Source organism: Chanos chanos, chromosome 9, assembly GCF_902362185.1.
Source record: "Chanos chanos chromosome 9, fChaCha1.1, whole genome shotgun sequence".
Taxonomy (NCBI): domain Eukaryota; kingdom Metazoa; phylum Chordata; class Actinopteri; order Gonorynchiformes; family Chanidae; genus Chanos; species Chanos chanos.
The window spans coordinates 12,293,323-12,315,265 of record NC_044503.1 but is presented as its reverse complement, the minus strand read 5'-3'; the positions used below and the strand labels follow the sequence as shown (position 1 = coordinate 12,315,265).

Sequence of the window (21,943 nt, the reverse complement as noted above, 5' to 3'; positions counted from 1 at the left end):
AACCGATAAGGATAATGCTTCGACTCTATTTAGTGCTGGAGTGTCTGGTTACTGAAACCCCTAAGATGAAAAGGAAGCAACATGTACTTCAAGAGATAAGAAAATGAAGAAGACTCTTTGTATAATATTAGAACAAAGGGTTTTTTTTTTTATTCCACACTATAAACTGCAACATCTTAAACAAGCTCAAACCCACAGCCCTCACCCACAATATAGCCCAAGCAAGTATGTGGCAGTAAATTTATACAAATCCCTCTGTCTGCTACATCTCTAGACCACAAGTCTAACTGTGAGCCCTCTGTACATCAAACCTTTGCTAAAGCACCAACACACGGTTCAGATAGGGGGTCAAGCCATTGAGTGTCGACTGACGTTATTGCTCAGATAAATAAAACTAATCTACAAAAAAAAAAAAAGAAGGGGGCAGGGATTACATTATCCAGATTCCAGATGCATGTACTAAACAGTGGGTTTCCAAAAAATAAGTATCTCTTTATTATTTACTGAATGTATTTGGTGAAAAATTGTTTTTTTTTTCTCTTCTATATGTTCTTTTTGTTTATTTCCTGCACCTCATGTCTCTGGTTCTGCATGCAGAGAGGTCCCAGAGGAAAGAGATAAGACATCTTGTTCTTCACAGGGGTACGTTCACATATCAACTTACTCCACTTTGCACCCCGTGACAGAAACCCATGCAGTACACTCCACATCCTGTGACACTTTTCTCTCTCTTTTTTTTCTCTCTTTTTTTTTCACAACCACATACAGTTCAAAGGAGGAAAAAAGTTGTAAAAAATACAAAAAAGTGACCAAATATTATAGTTCAGGACAACAAATCCAAAAAAAGAGGAAGAAATAGCACCGTTGTTACAAAGGTAAAGGGGACTGGGTAAAGTACGGTCAGTTACACATCTGGGAAGGGGTATTACAAAGAGTAAGGAGGAACGTAACGGTGGCAAGAAAGGAGGATTGGAGGAACGGGTCACTCTCCAGCCGCCCCCCTGAACCTCTCGCCGTTCGTTCCTCACTTCCTCCGATGGCCTCCGTTGTTCATGTTGCAGTTGACACACATGTAGTCCTCCTCTGCTGCCAACTCAGCCGACACGCCCACGCAGATCATGTGAAACCACTGGTTACAGCCATCGCACTGCACCCAGAACACCTGTAGGGTTAAACCAACACACAGTTACATACACTGGACCATTCCAATGACTGGTGACCATCTCAGCCTTTAGCTCTGTTTTGCTCCCATCCCAAATTTGAACTCTTAAACATCTCTTAGAGATGTCCGTATGGAATAATATGACTGTGAGTGAAAAGATGATACTAGATGTGGTTGTGCTATTGAAGTTAACTAAAGGAGAACACACACAAACCTCATCTCCCTCAGGCTGTAGACAGCGCTCTGCTGGGCAGAGGACCATGTCTTCCTCAGAGTCGTCCGACTGGGAGAGATCAGAGTGCCAGGTAGGAGAGGTAGAGGTGGAATCAGCTTTCCTTTCTCGCCTCTTCTCTTTACTCATTTTCTGCTTTTTGTTTTTGGGCTTCATCCCCCTTTCCCTGACCTCCGTATCGAGCCCATCTCTCTCCACGCGTCGCTTGGCCTTCTTCTCCACTGTGGTCGTGGCCTCCTTCTTCAGAGCTGAGATACTCTCCTAGATAACAAGACAGAACATGACTTGATAAGAGTCCAGAAGAAACCTTTCAAATTCGCATTGAAATTCAGTCACAAGTATCAAAGACCTGATAGTTTACAAAGGTAAGAATGTCCACACTGACTTGACATAGCATCTTTCAAAGAGATACTACTTCTCTTGACTTATTTTTCACCCCCTCTGATTAACTCAAGAACATTAACCTTTGTAGCCAAGATCACTTGAGCCTTTGCACACCACTATTCTGATTAAATCACTTTTGATGATATTTCATCGCAATAAACTGTCCCTGTTTCATCAACAACTCTTTTCAGTGTCTTGGACCTCACCTCTTTCTGAGGCGAATGCTTTCCCTGAGAGTTGTACTGTTTGTGTTTGTCGCAGTCTGGCGTTTCCTGAGGGGACCTGAGCAGGGAGGGGGGGCTGTTCAGTAAGACTTGGTAGAGCTGTTGGATCTCAGGCAGAGAAACTTGCAGCAACAGCCCCTCCACCATCAACTCCTCCAGCTCTGGACTCAGACCTGCCATTCAGAGAAGAGGCTTTGTTAAACATTCGATCAACAACTGTTTAGGGGCCGTGAGAATGACCGCAGGGAGCTGAAGAACTCGTCTTCTATTGTTTACTTGCAAAGCAAATTGTTATAAACTTCACTCTCAGTCAGAGGTTGGGAAATAAAACAGCACTCCCTGTTGTTTTTCTGAAACTCAGTTGTTCAGCTTCAATCAGAGATGTTAGCATATACAGACCCTGCAGAGGGATACAGCGTTGCTCGGTGTAGAAGACAGTCTGGGCGTGGATGGACCTGTTCCAATCCTGAGCCAGAGATGGGGAGGATCCAGAGGAGTGCTACAGCACACAACAAAAGGTTGATCATCACTATGAGAATGTCATTTGAATATCCACAATGCATAAACAAATGAACCATTGAGAACTGGTTTTGAAATCATTCCAGGTTTTTCAGATGCAAGAACCAAGAGTGAACGCAAACGCTTCCGATTTTGAAACAAAGCAGATTAACGGCAGGTGTGAACAACGATCAGGCAGGATGAGTCGACCGACCTTTCCATTGGTGTTAGCGGTAGGATACTGAGCTCCCCAGCGGTTCTGCGGCGGGGAACTGCCGCTGTGATCCTGAAGGGCCGGGAGATTGAAGGTCGTCGAAACCTGCCGTGCCCGGCGCTGCCAGTTAACTGTCCTCTCTATCATGTAACGAAGGGCGTCGCCCTCTGGAAGCCTGACCCGGATCCGCTGCAGCGAGGCCAGGAGGGGGAGGATTTTATCCAGGGCTGGCTTTTCTGAGCGCTGGCAGTGCGGGCACAGCCAGGCCTGGGCGACGCGGGGATCCTCTGGCCCCCGGACGCACACGCTGTGGAAAGCATCTCGGCACAGCTCGCACTGCAGCATGGCTCCCATCGGCGGCTTCTGACACACGCACACTTTGAGGTCGGCGCAGTCGGCGGTGGGGAGGAGCTTAGATTCATTAGCTGCCCGGAGTGAGGCCAGAGCCTCCATCTCCTTTAAACGCACCTCCCCAAGAGTAGCCATCTGTAGGAGTGAGAGAAGACAAAGAAGAACAACTTTCAGGTGGGTGTAGCTTTTGCCTGATCTTCACTATCTTGCAGATTATAGCAGCTTAGGAATTAAGGTTTGCTTTTATGGAAAAAAAAAAAAAAAATTTAATAAAATGATTCACAATTCAATAGTCATGTAAACCGTTGGGCAGTAAATGATCTTATCCATGCAGATATTTTAAAATTCAGTCTCTCAGCCCGCTGAGGGGTGTTATGTAACTGTGGTCTGATGTGTCGTCAGGTGAATGACTCACAGCTGAGGCAGAGTCTTTGCTCTCAGACAGGGCTTTCTCCACATCACTCAGACTCTCCAGCTTCACTGGTTTCTTTTTTCCACAGGAAACTGAGTCACCCTTCACTTTCTTCTGCTTCCTCTTCAGAGCGCCCCCTCCAAACTCACACCGCGGACATAAAACCTAGAGACAAATTCTTATGAGCTCACTGTACGACCTGAGGTTGTCATGCAAACCAGTTACACGTTACAATCGCAAATTTAAAACAAATGAATTATTTCATTTTTATTCAAATTCGGTAGCTACCTCTAACAGAGTGAAGGGAGAATTCTTCATGAGGAAGGTTTTAGCTGCAGATTCTTTCCAGGCCTGGACCTCTCCCACCAGTGCCTCCAGTCGCTCGAGTGGCTCCAGTTGAACTGGGATGGCTCGTCCTCGCTGGACCACGTCAGACAGAGCATCTAACACAGGGATGCGGCCTCCGAGCTACAGAGAGCACGAGGAAAGACATAAATCATCATAAACGTTAATCAGTTACGGTCCCATCCTAACATTATTGTATCAAAACGGATCTTAATGCTGAAGACCAGGTTTGTCAAGTGTCAGGTGAATGAGGTTTAAGAGACACTTAGATTGATGGGATTTCTCTTTATCTCATTACTTTTACAGATATGAAAGGTAAAGCAGTTCTGAGAGCTGTGAGCTACCTGCAGAGCTTCAGCCTCATGAAGCCACTCTCTGGCTTTTCTGACGGACTCCTGTAGCTGGAGACAGTTGGGGAGATAGGCAGGGACGCCCTCCACTTCCTTCACTGCGGCGGCCAGCGTCTCCAAACTTTCTGGAGGTCTGAGAGAGGAAGACAAAAAAGGTTAGCCTTTTTAGAGCTAAAGCAGGTCTAGGTGTCCTCTATACCACTGCATTTACACAGTAACTGCACAAAATACAATGTAGCGTCTTCTCTGTTTACAATGGAATGTCTCTATACATTATGCATCTCTTTTTTAAAGTGGCTGCTGTGCCCACACACAATATATAAAGGTAAATTAATAATGGCAATAACATTCATGTTTTCAGAAAGCCAGATGTGTGTGACTGTCAGACAGTGACAAACATGCAGTAACAGTTTAATTAGTTTCACTGCGTCAGCCTGCAGTTCTGTATGAATTTTGCTGTGAAATAAAGTTTTTTCATGATATTATGCCCTGATTAAAATTCAAAATCCACATCTATATTCATGTTGCTCTCTTAAAAAAAACATGGTGTAGACTTTTAAGCCACATCCAGCATATCCCTACTGTTCTGTCGACTTTCAAACATTCTTGTTTTGATAAGAGGTTTTCGTTTCTGAATGTCGTTGATATAAGACAATTTTGAAAGCACGATTGTGTTAATCACACTCAAAATGACACTGAAAAGATCCTGAGGCCTAACTGAATTTTTTTTTTTTTCATATTTTTCCCTGTACCTTGTTTGTTTAGATAAACTAACTTTTTCAGAGTCAGAGTCTGGGCCAGCGATTGCGTGAGATAATACATTTCCTCTCAAAGTCTGTTGTTTTGATAGGGTCATGTATTTTGTGCGAGCAAGTGCTTCTGAGTGTAAATGTACTGAATGCCAGTAGGCCTGTAGGCAGGACTGCAGTGTAAAATGCATGCTCACTTCGTGCTGGTCTTGCTGAATAGTCTAGCGGCAGCATTTTGCACTGGCTGGAATATAAATAGAGCAGGATGAGGGACAGTTTCACTGACATACATCAGCAAGCTGAATAAAGTAGCCCTCTGCATTGAGTTTTTGGAAACATTGATTACCAGTGGGGAGGTCAAATGCTGGGAGATTCTTATTCCCATTTTCATCCTGGAATTTTCTAGAATTTTGTATGAAGTCATCAAACTTCACCAATGAACTATTGTTTGCTGAACTACCCATCAACGTCATTTCCATTCCTGCTTTACCAGTCATTCACTGGAAATTCGCACTGTAAACATTTCCAGGATTGCTTGTTACTGGACATTACACTTGCAGTGTACATGCAGTAGCTATTCTTGTTCAGTGCTCAATACTGCCCTCACCTGGCTCTGAGCAGGCCGTGCGCCTTCTCCTCCCAGTGCTCAGACACAGTGAGTAGCTCCTGCAGACGGGCCATGGTGCGCTCCACGGAGACGTGAGGGGACAAACCCACTCCCTGGTCAATCAGCCTGCGCATGGAGTCCAGCGAGAGGCCGTGCGGGGGAGGTGCCGCCTCCTCGGCCTGCCGGACGGCCTCCAACCAGCGTGCCTGCTCCAGCCGCTCCCTCAGCTTCGGCAGCTCAGGTAGACTAACGTCAAAATCGAAACTCGTGTCCAGCAGGGACTGGATCTCGGCCACCGAATCCGGGCTCACGTCGTCAGCCAATACCTTTTCACTATGCTGCTGGAAATCCTCGATGCGATTCAGCAGCTCCTGAGAACAGATAAAAGAGAGAGAGAGAGAGAGAGAGAGAGAGAGACAAATAGGAAGTGTCAGTTTTCATACCTCATTTCTTGTCATGGTCAAAAGCATAACTGCATGTCAGAACTTCTCAGTGAGAACAAACAGTAAAAGAGAAGTTTGGCTATTTAAGCGAAGCTCAGGAATCATTCACAAGTCTTACTGTCAACAGCCGTCCCAAGCTACTCTAGAACAAGTGCTCAGAGTTAGGGCTGAGACCAACAGTAAGGTGCCCTGCTAAGGCGGTTGAACCCCTAACCCTCTGGTTACTAACCCAACTCCTTCATCACTAAGCATTTAGCACAACCTAGACTGCAGTTCTGTTGTCTGGGTTCTGTAAATGATCCCACCCTGGAGGCTTACACAAACACTTAACGCTTCATACAGAGTGCATGCGTGCTCCAGTACTCCTCAGTGCTCATACACGGATTAAAGAGCCTTACTATAACTTCTATAGGGCAGAACGTGTATGCCCCTGCTCTGCCCCTGCAAGCAATCCATAGATTAATCCATAAATCATCATAGATCATAAGTCCAGCCATCCTGGCTTCTTCAGAAGAGTTACCAAAATAAGAACGGCACAGACAACAAGAGGATATTCAATTATTCAGATCATTATGCAGAGAGCAGTGACAGTTTAATAGGGGACTAAGTGTTCATAATGATGACCAAGCACCACAGCTTAATCCATTTCAGTCTACGTTTACAGGAAATGCACATAATGTGATGAAGTCAGTCATTAGGAATTGAGAGCTCTGTCCTCCAAATCATTTAACTGTGTTCTAAGACTATCAACAGTGCCCTGATAATTAAGGTACAAATTTATCTCTGCGACTAATCGAAACGCTGTGTTACTTCATGGAGTTCATTTGCTGTGACAGGAGATCCAGACTTACCTTCAGTAAGGGAGCCTGTGTGAGACTGCAGGGCAGGTTATACAGCTGTCTTACGAATGACCTCATTTCCTCCACGGTCAGCTGGTTCTGGCTCCTGCCCCCACCATGCCGGTACCTAAAGAGAGACCAAACGACCGTGTTCAGAACGCGTTCGAAGCTTTTTTACATCAAAGCAGGGCTGCAATTCTACTTATTCCTACTGCCTTGTCTCAAATCTCTATGAGTCACATCCTAAGAATGAAAGATGAAGTCTTATCCCGGACTAAATGGAGTTTTGAATCGGATTCTGGAAATGCAGTTCAATCTAGATTAGATCTTCATCTCTGTTTACAAAACCAGGCTTTCTAATGTCTCTGGATGTATCATTACATTTGCTCATGGCATGGTATACAACTCTTTTTTCTTGTTAGCTAAAGTAAAGCATTTCTGAATAAAATCTTGATTTGCCGTGATGACACGATGCGATCGGTGCCAAACATAACTCTCTGTTTTGGGGCCTGTACCTCGTCTGCCTCTTGCCGTTGAGCAGCTGCTGAGCCACAGATGCACACTTCTCCGCGTCCTGGGTCACTAAACGCAGGTGACGGAGCAGGTCGTTGTCAGGGAAACCGTTCTTCTCAGATTCTTCGAGCAGCGAACGGAAGACTGCAAGGTCTAGAGAGGAAGATGAAATAAAAACTAATCTGTTCAGTCTCTAGTGGACGCCGAGAACTCAGCTGCTTCACATAAGCACCACGAGAGTGAATTTCTGAAATCATTTTTTAATTGTTAATGAGTTTTTGTGTGGAATTTTTTTTTTTGTCTGAGTTCTAAGTGACTAGATGCTGATCATTAAGACCGGGCATCATGATAAGGCTTGTATATTCAGATGGATGCACTATATCTGTATACAATTCATTGCAGAGGTGAGGGCAAAAGCACATGATAAACTGAAGACTATGGTGTGTAGAGAGGACATCACACAACATGTGTTCTCAATCCTAAAAGCTGAACCCTAAAAACAGCATTCAGAACTATACGCTGTGTTTATGAAGAAAAATCAATAATTCATACTTCGTTTTTTGTCCAGTTTGGCCTCAAGCACCTCGGTGACTCGGGAAGCCCACTCATCGTAGGACTCGGATCGCTGCTTCACAGCATTCATCATGGGGTACAGCTCCTCCAGTGTAAACCGATAACTGAGGACGGAGGAGGACGAGAAAACGGACAGTTTGAGACATTTTGAACAGTCCTGATTCCAACCATAGTGACAGCAGCACTGTAGATCATTTTATGACAAATGTGCCAATACATGACTATACACCTGAATTTTTCTCTGAGAACATATATAAACTCTACAGTATTGTTCTTCTGAAAGAGACCGCAATCCTCATGCACTTGTTTATTCAACCTAAGAACATTCTCAGGAAAATACACAAACAACATAAACAAAATGTCTGACGAGTCAACTTTACTAACTCATGAGGCTTTATCACTTGTATTTAACAGTAATCGAATATTTTGAGAAAGGGTATGTTTTTTTTCTTTTGTTGCGATGAAACAAACGTGACCTACTTCAGTGTGTAGCTGGAGACAGGGCAGGAGCAGAGATCTTGGGCGTGATGCAGACACACCAGCGCGCCTGGCCTACAGGGACAGGTTAGCGCAGACAGGTAACAGGTGGTCCGACATTTACCACACTGTCTCTCGTCATCCTGCAGCAGGTCGTATTTTGCCTGCTCACAAAGCAGCACCCCCTGGGGGAAAAGCCAGAATAACAAAGAGAGAGGAAAAGAGAAAGGAGGGGTTGGGAGGGAACAAAGGAGAGTTAGACAGACACTTACAAGTGTTAATGAGATTAGGGTCTCTCCCTTGTTATCACGTGAACAGCTGTTAATTTAGGACCGGCTAAGATGATGCTCATCAACGCATTTTTTCGACAAATTTAAGTGCAGATAACCATATTATGACAAATTTCTGACAATCCGGAATTTTAAGAAAAAAAAGTCAGCAGGAACTCAGATTTTGCATCTTCTAGACACAAAAGATAACCAACCCCAGTACTAAAAAAAAAAGAAGAAAAAATTCAACCCCTTTCCTCGCCCTGCGTGTATTGATGGGCTGAGATTTTGCGCGCTTCATCTTACCATTTTGCGGACTTTGTCCCTTAGATCGCTCTCCTCGTTAATCATGAGAAGCATGTCCTTGTGCACGGCCGAGGCCAAAACCACGTCCAGGCTGTCCGCTTTGGCTGCCATGTTACAGATCATCTCGTCGTGGGAGAAGACGCAGTATCGGTGCAGAAGACGATAGTGATCCACACACTGTCGGCCCAGAGGCATCTGACGGACACGGATACACACGGACGCAATGTTTAAGATGAAGAAAAATCACTCATTTGGGCTTCTGTGGATTATATAGTTGCTGGTCAGGTGAGGCGGACAGCTTACCCAGTCCACGGTGCAGAAGTTGACAGCCTCGGCGAAGTTGAAGCCCTGGTTGAAGCCGCTGTGATAGGCTCGGGGAAAGGTGATGACAAATTCCCCTGCACACTGATTCGTCCTGTAGATCTGAGGTAAAGAAAACAAGAGGGTTGGTCTACGGTGTTGGTTGGGCTCATAAAATGGCTTTAAGAGAAGAGCATTTGCTGTAAATGCAGACTGTGATGCTGTCTCAGGTTCAGCAGGTTCTGCTTGGAAAAACAGCTAAAAATAGTGCGTGTGCGTTATTCACCGGTACTCCGTGGGCCATGAGTGTATTGGGGTTCATGATGGTGACTAGTTGGTGCAGGAGGTCAGGCTGGGACTCAAACAGCTCTGGTGCCAGTTTCTTCATCACAGCCTCCAACTGCTCCGCAGCAAAGCCCGGAGCACCATACCACGTCTTCGGCTCCCCCCTGAGGTGAGGGGAAAAATGTGTGACTCATCTCAAACGCAACTACCAAGGGGAAAGCGACTGCAGTAGCGGCCGAATTACATTTATTAGCGACGGTAAGAAAAATTGGATTAATAAATAGGTGAAACGGACGGTACCAGTGGAGGTAGTTGATGGAGTAGCTCCAGTGGTCCTCTATGTGCCAGCAGAAGGAAGAGAAACACATGCCAACATAAAGCCAGGGCAGAGTCATGCCACAGATGTCCGCCGTCACGTGTGTCAGCACAGATGGATCCATCATGGCCATGTTATTTAGATTCCAGCCACAGTTCAGATATTTCTGCACAAACACACAATGCAACAGAACAGGTTACATCTGTTTCATTCACAAGACTCACCAGAAGAAACCTTACGAGCGCTTAGATAGTTAAAATACAGTAAAAGCTACAGAAATAAATCATATGTGTTAAGGTTACAGTAACCATTACACAAAATGTCCCAATTTATCTTGATTGTAACATTGCATATGTAGACACAACTATAAAGACATATAAAATTATAAACTCATTTGACTGTCTAAATCACATCCTTTGTGACAAAAGACTCTTTGGAGTATCACTGTGTGTCTAATGTGAAGATGTGAGTTTTTATGAAGATGATGATGGTGCGTTGGCTCACCTCGTCTTGGGGGGCGACCTTAAATCTGCCATTCCTGATGGGGAATCCGCTGCCAAACTCCTTGGACGCGATGTCAGCGCCGTACTCCACAGTGACATCCTCCTCGATGGTGCCAACCAAACGCCAGAATTCTTTCTCCACCAGCTCAGTGGGCACCATCTGACAGACCCAGACACAGAGTCAGAGTCCAAATAAACACGACTCAGCATGTACATGCACAGAACCAAAAGGTTTCATTACTGTATTCATTCTCATCTGATTTTCTACAATTTGTCTAGTCTGACTTTTGTATAACTTGTCTGGGACACATAATTAGCTATTGATCCGCATAATTTAAAAAAAAAAAAAAAACATCTATTGTGGCTGGATTTTTCTTTTAGCGGCCCGCTCTTCAAAACACTACAGGGCTGACGAAATGGTTGATTTTATGATACCCCTTCCTGCATAACAATGAGTCATCGAAAGATACCCGCGATGAGGAATTTGAGCTTACATGGACGGGCATGTTGAAATAATCAGATTTGAAGGAGTCAGCCATCTCTCCGAACGCACGCAGGGAGTAGTCTCTGTAAGCCTGCTCGAAGCCAAATGCCTCCTGAGGTTTACTGCACTCCTGCAAGAGGAGAACAACAATCTCTCAGATTAAGCTAGGTCATAGAGTGCATGCTTAGGATACTATGAGCAACTGATACATGAGAATCACACAGGTACTGGCAGACATCAACAGAAACTTAATTTTCTGACTGCAAACACTTTGAAGAAGCTGTATGAAGCTACTGATGTATTCAGCATGTAGTGATTAGCTGGAGTCTCTCTGTGTTGTCGGGCTAGACAGAGAACGGTTTGTAAATGAGCTCATTTGAGAGGTGTTTTTGACAGACATCTTCTCTTCTCACCTGAGCCAAACACTTGGGACATCGCCAATCACCTTTGGGGACGTCGTGTAGGGGCGGGATCAGACAAAATGTGTGATAGCTGTCATCACAGCCATCGCACAGAAGCAGCTTGTCCTCGTCACTGCCACTCCCACATATCAGACACACATACAGATCCACCTAGAGAGAGAGAGAGAGAGAGAGAGAGAGAGAGAGAGAGAGAGAGAGAAAAAAAACCACACTTTACACCCACAGGTCCACCTACACACACACACACACAGAAAAAACAGCCCTCATTATTTTCTAGCTGAAAAAAAGAGTCTTCCTGGGACCAAAAGGAGCAGAATCTCACCCTCAAGGGAAGTTTGACTGCCGTTGTCAAATAAAGCATGAAAGAAAAACACTAATTATGAAGATCACAGAGGCTCTGCTTTTGAATGTCACAACACAGCCGCATTTCAGCAGCTTTGCCTTTGACAAGGATGTAATCTAGCATAGTTATAAAACTACGACCTGAGTATGACCATGACCACAGTTTTAAGCTGAAACACAGTGCAAGACATCACACGCACAGTGTAATTTAACAGAACTACAAAACCCTCCTTTTGTATTATTTGAAACTAATCAGTCATTACAGAATAATCAGATTATTACACAATACAATGTCAAAAGAGCTACTTCACTGTCTTCGTGTGCTAACAGGAGCATGATAAACACAAAAGTGAAACAAAACAAAAAGAGTCCATACTTACTATGCTGGAAGGTGGGGCATTTTTCTTATATCTTGGCTTGCTCTTCTCAGTCTCTGTCAGAAATTCTTTACTCTCAATGGGCTCCTGCTTAACTTGAATAGGTATTTCCTTTTCTGTGGACAACAGCGTTTCAAAACACTTAACCACAAACGCAAGTGAAACCTCACCTAGGCTTCCACTGTGTCTGCTTTTTGCCGGGCTCTCATGACGCTAGTTTGCCTCTGACCGTCAACACTTGGTTTTCTCACTTACTTATTCTACAGCTGGTATGAAGGATGCCGGTCAGGCAGACGGACCAGACTAGACTAAGCACTCACCTGGTTCGGACTTGGCTACGAAAGAGCCCATTCTCCTCCTCAGATTGGGCCTGTTCTCACAGGGCTCTCCCGGCTCAGTCTTCACACAGACAGACTACAGAAAGAGCAGGGGAGACTGTCAGTTACACGGGTCTCAGACACCAACACTCGCTTATCATGAATCCTAAAGAAAAACATTTGTATTTTATATTTGAGAAAGTGGGGTGTTTTTTGTTTGGGTTTGTTTCTTGCTTGTAATTTTCTGTGATGGGCTGTGACGGCTAATGAGGGGATGCGAGTGTACTTCCAGCCTTATAAAACTGTTATATACTTCTCTACACGGGCAGTGGAGCTTGTCCGAGCTCACTTTACTCATGTTTATGGGGTGCAATTAAAGCCATAACTTCTCTCGACGTTACAACTCGAGTCAGTATGGCACAGCTGAGACGACAATAGAGGCATTTATTCAGGGGGAGAGAGAGATCTGCTACATCTGGGTCCAAATGGGTCCAAAGGGGAACAGGTTTGGTATGAACGGTAAGTAGATGAGGGAAGTAGAAAATAGGAATGCGAGAGGCAGAGTGTATTGCTCTGTGTGTGTGTGTGTGTGTGAGCGTGTGTTTTCTGTTTCACTAGTTTCAGACAGAATGTGTTAGGCCTTGCTCTGGAACATTTACCTCGGCTTTCATGCGCTTGGCCCTGCGTGATGGTGGGCATGCGTCTGTGGTCTGTGTACACTGCCTCTGGACCAGGTCATGTGACTTATACTCCTTATCGCTGCTGTTCACAGGTAGATTGGCTTTCGTGACACACTGCGAAAGGGGGAACAATACCCTAGTTAGTCAAGACGAAGCTATATCAGAGTAATAATGAAAAGTGACACTTTGCTTAAAGGGAACATATGTTGCATCTCATCATGCATTTCTTAGAACCAAATAAGACCTTATGAGCGTGACTGAATGTGAAAACCACGTTGTGAGGAGTAGGACAATGAGGAAATGATTTCATTTTTCGTTAGCTACTCTCAAACACTGTAGCAGTAATCTTTTGGCTGGTTCTCATAACCCCAGCCCAGCATGCACAAAATTGATGGCTTTTGTGGAGTAAAAAAAACACATATTGAAATTGCTAGGGGGAAAACGTGTTTTTGTATTATTATTATAATTATCTGTTTCTAATTTAGCATGTGTGCTCATAAATTATGCAGTAACACTATGGAATCACTTAAATTTGGTCGGAGTCACTTAAATTCATATCTCAAAATTATCGCAGAGGTTGGGTAACATAAAACTTGTCATCCTTTGCAATAAGAACTCATGTCAAATTAAGCGTGTTATGACACATGGAACAAAGTACATTGAAAACAAATGACCGTGAGATAAATGTGGTATTATTCTTGTCATAACAGATCTGATCAGTGTAATGAAATAGTCTAAGGACAGTAATTGGACGTGAAGACACCCAATATTCCATGACTGGTTTGATGCCGTGTAACAGATACTGTTATTACAACGCCCTAACCAGTGAGATTAACATATACTCAGGTTACGTTAGATTACAGTCTGTCATTCAAATCAACAAAGACTGCAGATGTTTCCATTTCCGTGACAACAGAACAGCACTTAAGGGAAAGACAGAACAAGGACTGATTACAAAGATGGATTAAGCTTTCTAAGCTTTACTGGCCATAGCCTGGCAGTTAGTTTTCATTCCGTTAGTGAACCCAAAAAAACAAAAAAAGTAGGTGTGAAATGGTAAAACACGTCAGGGGGGTCATCTGCAAAGTCTACCTCACATGAAGTTTAAAATACATTTTACTCTAATTCAGCGATAAGCCCCGCAATATCGCAAGAGATGAGCAACTATTAACCTTCCAGACCCGTGTGTCAATGGTTGGGGAGGGGGGGTAAAGAGACAGACAAAATGAGAGAAGGAGAGAAAAGGGAAAAGAAGGAGAGGCGGGGAAGTGCTTAACCCGGGAGGTCCAGCTTGAGCGAGAAAAGCTGGCCAGGAGGGAGGCAGGGACGGATGGTCAACAGCTGCCGGTTTAAAGAGCTTATTCTCCAGAGAAACTAGGTTATTCCTCTCAAGGTTAGAGGAGAGAAGGAGTGACAGACCACAGGTAAGTGAGTGATAGGATTGGGACGGAGAAAACACAGTGGAGGAGGCATAGGAGCAGAAAGGGAGGAGACGGGAGAGCAGGAAAAGGAGATGAAAACAAAAGGAGGGAGGGCGGGGGAGAGAGCGTTAGAAAAAGAAAGAGGTTGCGGGGGAAGATTGAAGAGAAAAAGGCAGAGGGTGTTCAGGCTCACAGAGGTCAACACGGGGCGCTGCCCGTCAATCACAAAACTGTCGTGCCCCCTACCACACACACACACACACACACACACACACACACACACACATCAGTAACACAAAAATAAACGGTGTTGGGATGGTGGAGTGGGAAGAAAGGAGGGGGGGGGGGAAACGTAAACCACAAGCTAAGGACAGAAATAACAATGTGCTCCAAGCAGGGGATGGGTGCAGCAATAGAAGATGAAGGCTAACCCTGCTAGTGTATTCAAAGGGGGCTCAGACACAGCTATCACTCACAACCTAACAGCCATGGCTGCGCGGCCTGAGGTCATTTAGCTTAGCGACCAGGAAACCAACCTACCTTCTCCAGCTCTGGATCTGCCTCTAAACGCATCAGTTTGGCTGTTAGCTCTGGCTCCTAATACAGGAGAGAGCTTGGAAAGTTACACAAGAATTTTTGGTGACCTCCAGATTAGAGGTCACCCATATCCAATCACCTGACAGCAAATGCTTTCTCATGTGGAAAAAAAAAAACTATTTTGAACGATGTGAAGAGGGGATTTTCTGATCAGGACTAAACAAGTTACAGACAAATATATACATTTCCCTGTGTAATACTAACCCAGGTAAACATAACGGAACTACTAAAAATATTTTAACTTCATGCTCTTTGGCTGTGTAGCTGACATTAAGTATAGCAGCACTGAAAGCAAGGTAAAACCAAGACGCGTAAGCTAGCTGCAACAGCAAACAACACAGATAACTTCATTTAGTTGGTTCTACAGAACAAGCGACGATGCCATTGGCCGTACTCACCAGCAGATTGGCTCCAGACTGGAACAGGCTGTACGGGTAGAGGATTCTCTCATAGTGGGCTCTCAAATGAGAGCCGACAGCCTTCCCTGGAGCAAAGCCCATCTTCAGAGCTATCTTGGTCCATCGTCGATCTCGACATACCGTGTCAAAGCCTCCTTCATCAGTTACCAGCTAATGGATGGTTGGAGAAAGGAGCCAGCGGTTTAGAGGCATAAAATACTCTTACATAAGCTATAAATTATAAGTACCCATAGAACACACAGATACATTAAAAGTACTGAGTGAAACGGACAAGGGAAACCATACCTCGGGGAAGTGCCTCGATTTTCTCCAGTTGGCTCTGATAATTACAAATAAACTTTCTCCTCTATAGCTTATGTTTTCTTATTAGGAACAGCACTAATTACACTTGAACTCTCATTGTGTGTGGCTGTAAAACATCTGCTTTTTCACTTGTGATTTTGCTAATGGCCACCTGTGGTGTCAGTGTTTTCTAAGTGCTTTAACAACTGCATCGAGGACTCTGGGAATCCATTTAAATACCTATTGTTGGAATTCTTTTTGTAAACACATAGCAGCATCATCAAAACACTGGACCAGTGGGGGGTCTGATGATGATGTAAGGTAGAAGAGCCTTCAAGTCCCAAACCTTGTTGAGGAGGTAGAGGTCTAGAATCTTGCGTTCTACGTGAGGAATTTTGAGGCTGCATCCCTGTAGCTCCCAAAACTTGGCAATCTGGTCCAAGAAGTTGAGCTTGACTCTGGTCTGGGCCTGAGAAACAAAGAGGTAACAAAGAAATGCCTGGTTGTTATCAGATGAATACAAAGTGATTGAACCATTAACCAACCTTCCTTTGTGTCTTTATTAGATGAGTTGTAACTGATACTGAAAATAATTCTGCTGACCGGTCCATCAGACTGTGACCTCTGACCTGTCTACAGCCAAGTACTTTAATGCCTTAGCAGGATTATTCTGGTTGGAACAAAACAACCCCCCCCCCCGTCCAAGTCCCATCCCTGAACACAAAACCATTTCACACAAATAAACCCACTTATTCAGCAGAAGGTGAAATTTAGAGAGAAACTGTTCAATTACCTCCAATTCATTGAGCCTCTGGATCCGCGGGGTGAAATGAAGTCTGTCAACATCACATGCAAATGGAGGCTGCCAGTCCTGCACGTCAATGAAAACAATAGGAGAAATCCAACAAGTTAACAGAAGGTAGTGTCACTTAAGTCCCCAAACCAATTCTACTTCTTTCACTAATATGTAATTTTCTGCAATCATACTAATCAACTGACTTATCCATTCTTAAAAAGCACTCAGCAAGAGCATTTCAAATTCAATTTCTAAAGCCAGACAGGTTAAAATAGTCAGAAGAACTTTCAGCAAAGTTTGTAAGAGCACAGCACTCAAAGATAAAACCTTGCACTCAGTCACACACACACACACACACACACACAGAAAAAAAACAATTTACTCAATCTACTAATCTAAAATCTACTGAAATGAAACTCTGAAATTTTGCAACTGTGTTCTCAGAAATATCATGTGGAGAGGTCAATACGCCCAGTGAAAAGTGGAATCTTTGATTAGGAAGGGACAGTTTCTCTGCGGTTGAGATAACACTCCTACACCGAGTCACTGGAAGGAACATATTTATGATATAAAACGCCCACATCACACTTTGACCACATAATCCCAATGAAATGATTCAATGTAATAGGAGATCTGAGAATTGAGAAATCTTCAATATTCAGCGGGCCTCCTTCTTAAAGAACATAGTAGGCCTAATAAGGGCACTAAATTATCATCATAAGCAAGCTACACCCCATTTTGAAGAAGCAAAATAAGAACATCATGCTCCAAAAAGAATAAATGGTCTGTCAAGACAATTAGTCTATGCTCTTACTGGATCCCCTCCGGTACTTATTACATTACAACACAGAACGTCCATGGGCAGGAAGAATCTTATAAGCATACTGGTGTATTGTATAACAATGGAAATGGGGCTAACGTGATGTCAGCATATAGTGCACCACTACTGAAAGTAGATCCAAACTCTAAATTCTATGGAGGGAAACATAAAACATGAACTAATGCAATATCTAACAACATAAATTAAATAAGCATAGCTGTGTCAGTATGTGTACATTAGAATAAGGTCTGTTTGATGGACTCACACCCCTATGTTTAATAGGAAAACATACGCTAGTTTTAGCAACACAGACGCACCCATGCTTCAGTTTTATAGGTAACAGTGTAATGTTTAAAAAACAAATGGGAATGAAGACTATATAGGTAACAAACACTTGTCATAGGGTATTGAACAGATAATGTATGATAGTGTTAATTATCCATTTATTGTGATCAGATGTCAGTCACAAACTTCATTTAAATCATGTGCTTTGATTCCTTCAGTCCTATGTAGTGAGATGAACATGAAACCATACCTAAGCTTTAAATAAACTTTAAGTGAATTATCCATAGTGCTGGAGAACAGACAAAAACCTGACCATCATTAGCTACACTGCATCTTTGATTTTCATTAGACCTTAGACACAAGCTCACAACAAACTGCTGTTGGGCTACCTACCCTATCTTTGTTTTGCATACACAAACCGGTTACATAAAGGATCAATTTGAATGCTCTGTATCTTTTACTGGTTTTCCCAAAATTCAGTATTACTATGCAGACAAGCCCTTTCTTTGGGGGGCAAAAAAGGAGGGGGTAGGGTGGGGGGGCTACGTTCACATCACTTGGCCCACTCTCTGTCCCTTTCAAATACACCCACGAATTGTCTTCTGTCTTTCAGAGAGCGCCAGCTTAGACCTATGGAGCAAACAATGCTCCAATTTAACTTGTGCAGTGAAAAGCAAAGCCATATATATACAACTGACGTAATGCACGCAAGTGATGTAACAAACCAGTATAAAACCCTAAGGACATCAAAACGGATCACTGTTGTGTTCATTTGCAGATACAGGGTCATTATGATAGCAAAATATCTGAATTTAACACAAATGTTATAATAAGTGAGCAACTGAATGAAAGAAAGAACAAAAAAGACCGGTGACAAAACATTTTACCTTTTATAAATATATATATATATACACACACACACACACACACACACACACACATATATGTAGTCATCTTTACTTCAGAGAGCCAAAACTATTTAGATCTTGATTTTAATCAAGAAATTCACAGAGTGACTCTTTGTATACACTATATACTCTAATCTTACACAACGTTAAATTATTTTCTCTGCGGATAATAAAACAAGCAAACGTTGTTCATTTGTCTTCATCAAGTGGGGAAAAAAATCTTTTCTGATGCAGTTACGATATGCACATTTATTTCGTTTTTCTCGGTGACTATGCTTTAAGCATATAATGCCACACCCACCCACCTACAACTTCATGGCAAGTCTCAGTAGTAAGGAGGCAAAAGCATGTATTGTTGCAGATGCACAATATTTCAACATTTTTATCCTTGGTACGTTCATAACAATTGTAGCACAGACACACAAAATGGCCAGATGGTGAACTCCACAGTTTACCACAAAGGCAACATGGAGGACAACACCCATGGAACGAGGCCTGTTGAGTGGGTTTCTTTACAAACGGATTAAAACTTTGTTTATATCGAATAAATGTTTCGAGAGAAAACAATTATTAGGCCTAAATATCAAGGGTCTGAATAATCTTTCACATGGTAAACACTCGCTTTGTATTAGATGTTTGCGTGATATGTTTGCTAAGAACTGGTGAATAAAGGCTAGTGGTAGGTAAAAAAAAAAAAAACACATCTGAAAAACGTTTGAAAGAGCAAACAACCTCGAATGCTTTAGCTATATTTGCTAGAAATGTGATTTTTAAAAAAACAAGCTTTACCAACGAAGTACATATCTGCGGGCAAAACCCAACACTTGTTTTATGGACTACAACAATATAGCTCTTCCATTTAGCTTTAATGCTTTAAACATCAATTTGACATCGACTATGTTTCCTATCGAAATCTTTACACAGACGGTGGCGTCATCATTTTAGTCTGTAATCACAATAACTGCGTGAAATAAGTCACGTAGCTACTACCCTGTTGGCGTCAAACGCACGGCAGGCGATATGGCTTTGTGGACTTTTTGATGTATTAGGGCCAAATCTTAAAGATCAAACAAGAAATGCTTATAAAATGTACAATATCTTACCAATGTGGCATGGAAGCAAATGAAACAATTATGTGTTTTTCATTGTGGGTGTATGTGAGAAAAGAGCATTTTAAGAAATCCGTCTTGGAATAAAACAAACAAACAAAAAAAAAACATGTCCATCCACGTAAGCAAACACACTGCGTTAAACCAAGACGGTCATTGTTAAGTAATTCTTTGCTACATGGCTTGATACAGTGTGTAAGATTTACGTAATACCATTCAGTGTCGCATGCAGACCGATATGAATTAACTCAACACTAAACCTCGAGCAATTTAACACTTCAATATGAAGAGTCGTTGATAACATTGACCAAAGGCGATGAATTCCACTGTTTAGAACAGCCTGAATCTACCTTTCAGTAATAGGCGTTGCTTATACCTATTTATGAGGAAGAGCAAACCAGCCTAGATTCGTTAAATTCATTTTTCCGACCACTAAGATGAAACCTTGTGGGTAGCTAGTTCATAACTACGACGGTTGGCTCGAGTCGGATAGCCTTCATAAGATAATATTTCAAGACAACTGTAACAGTTCTACACAGTTTTCACTGATACAACTTTTCAGCAAACTGTGGTCAGAAGAACCGAAAGAAATTGCGTTTGACTGAGTTCAGTGCTTGCTTTCTTTGTACCTGTTATAAGCTACTATCGTGAGACTGCGGAATGTTTGGATTGACTTAATCAAATCTGACTCAATAATAGTCTGGAAGAGTTTGTTACCGTATAAACAGGCAACATGGTCATTATTAAAGCTTATGCTATGCTTGCATTAAGAGTGAAAGACTGTGCAATAAACAATAAATCCGTGACCTCAATTAGCTAACTAACTTAGCCACAACGAACTTGAAAAGTTAACCACCATAACGTTAAATGGCTGCTCAGCAAGCCGCCCAATGTTGATGCCTAACCAATTCTGTTAACTGTTCTCTGTGTAACAAAGACCATTTTAAGTCACATAGTGAAGTTGCAAGATCTCAAAGAAACCATATAAACGTTTATTTAGTTGCTTAAGCAAACTGCCCGTGAAGGCTGCTTTCCAAGTCCACCACAAACGTATGATTAAAGTGAATAACCAATTTGCCATATCTAATTAGTATCCTACCCCTAGCCGATTATCGGGCTAGCCACGAGTAATGGGATCTGATCACTACGGTCACTGTCTACAAGCAATTTCACATCAACAAAGTGCTCTAACTGGACAATCAGTTGTATTATAAATCATATGACAACGTACCCATATGCCACTTCTAAAGGCAGTAAAAACTGGACACCTTACTGCCGCAGTTATCTTCTAGTAAGATAACAAGTTTCAAGCTACCCTTGCTGAGCTATCTTAATCAGATGGTCATCCAAGGCAGGGTAACTCAGTTGCTAACATTAGTAGTTATCCAGCTAGTTGTTAGCTATGTTAGCTGATGATGCTTTCTCGCTCATTCATATTACTATCCAGCGCATCTATGGTCTGCACCGCATTCTTGATAAAATTAACATGTGCAAATGACCACTGTTACATAAAATTTACTTCATCACTGACATCTAGCAAACCGTCAACTTCTATTTACCAGAATCTTAGACACACAAAAGATAGGATGCCAACTGGCTTAGCGTTTACTACGCCGCCATGTTGAAAGAATCCCTTTAAACCAAGTATAATACACGAACGCAAAATGTCATAACCGTGTTTGCCGAGGGAACATGGCACAGTGTATCTTGTACTATTCCATACACAGGGACGGACTTACCGGTGGCGGTCGGACCTTGCAGATGCCAGTTTTTTCAGCGATAGGCCGAATCTTGTTGATAAATGCGAAAGGATCCTTAAATTCCTCCCAGCTAGGTTCGAAGACTGGACACTCCGGAGGAGGCTTGAACTCGTCCGGCCGTGGCTGGGTCATTCTCGTGGTCCGGTTCCAGAGCTAGGCACGCACGAGTCGTTTGGATGTGACAGAGTAAAGACTGTTGGGATCGGCACAGTGGTCAATCCCAGTGATTCTTTCCAAAATAATTCTCTTAAACTAGAACAATCAGTATCAACATTGACTGGCTTAGTCAAACACACACACAGACACACACACACCGTGAGACGATTGTTCTTAGGCAGCCTCCACGTCCGCCTAAAAAAATAGACACCAGACAAGTCTAATCAAAATTTATCTAAACAGTTGAAGGAGTGAAATTAAACAACATTTGCGTAATTTGTGATTTGCAGACTAAACTCTGAAGAAATTTTCACCTATGTGATTTTGATTGCTTTTAACTGGACTTCTAAAATTTCAAGTTCACCAATAATTTCTCTCGAGTTGGGACTTGGCAACTGTATTTGTAAGAAAAGGGA

At 42.9% G+C, this 21,943-nt stretch overlaps 1 protein-coding gene across 2 annotated transcripts; it reads right to left on the bottom strand.

The window, feature by feature from the left end:
- Positions 1 to 160: 160 nt before the first annotated feature.
- Positions 161 to 21,643, bottom strand: kdm5bb (lysine demethylase 5Bb). 2 transcript variants are annotated; one of them, XM_030783823.1, is made up of 28 exons: positions 21,351 to 21,643; positions 16,487 to 16,564; positions 16,040 to 16,162; positions 15,391 to 15,561; positions 14,936 to 14,992; positions 12,954 to 13,088; positions 12,298 to 12,391; positions 11,981 to 12,093; positions 11,250 to 11,408; positions 10,847 to 10,966; positions 10,354 to 10,512; positions 9,834 to 10,015; positions 9,535 to 9,697; positions 9,252 to 9,371; positions 8,949 to 9,143; positions 8,377 to 8,558; positions 7,876 to 8,000; positions 7,326 to 7,476; positions 6,823 to 6,937; positions 5,529 to 5,899; positions 4,167 to 4,305; positions 3,766 to 3,945; positions 3,481 to 3,642; positions 2,715 to 3,200; positions 2,402 to 2,501; positions 1,985 to 2,175; positions 1,377 to 1,655; positions 161 to 1,162 (listed from the first exon to the last, which is right to left on the bottom strand). In XM_030783823.1, the coding sequence occupies exons 1-28, from the start codon at positions 21,501 to 21,503 to the stop codon at positions 1,025 to 1,027; spliced, it is 4,641 nt and encodes a 1,546-aa protein (XP_030639683.1). In that variant the 5' UTR covers positions 21,504 to 21,643; the 3' UTR covers positions 161 to 1,024. The 2 variants fall into 2 exon arrangements, with proteins under 2 accessions (XP_030639683.1, XP_030639684.1); XM_030783824.1 differs by lacking the exon at positions 14,936 to 14,992 and having other exon boundaries at positions 1,377 to 1,634.
- Between the last annotated feature and the right edge of the window lie 300 nt (positions 21,644 to 21,943).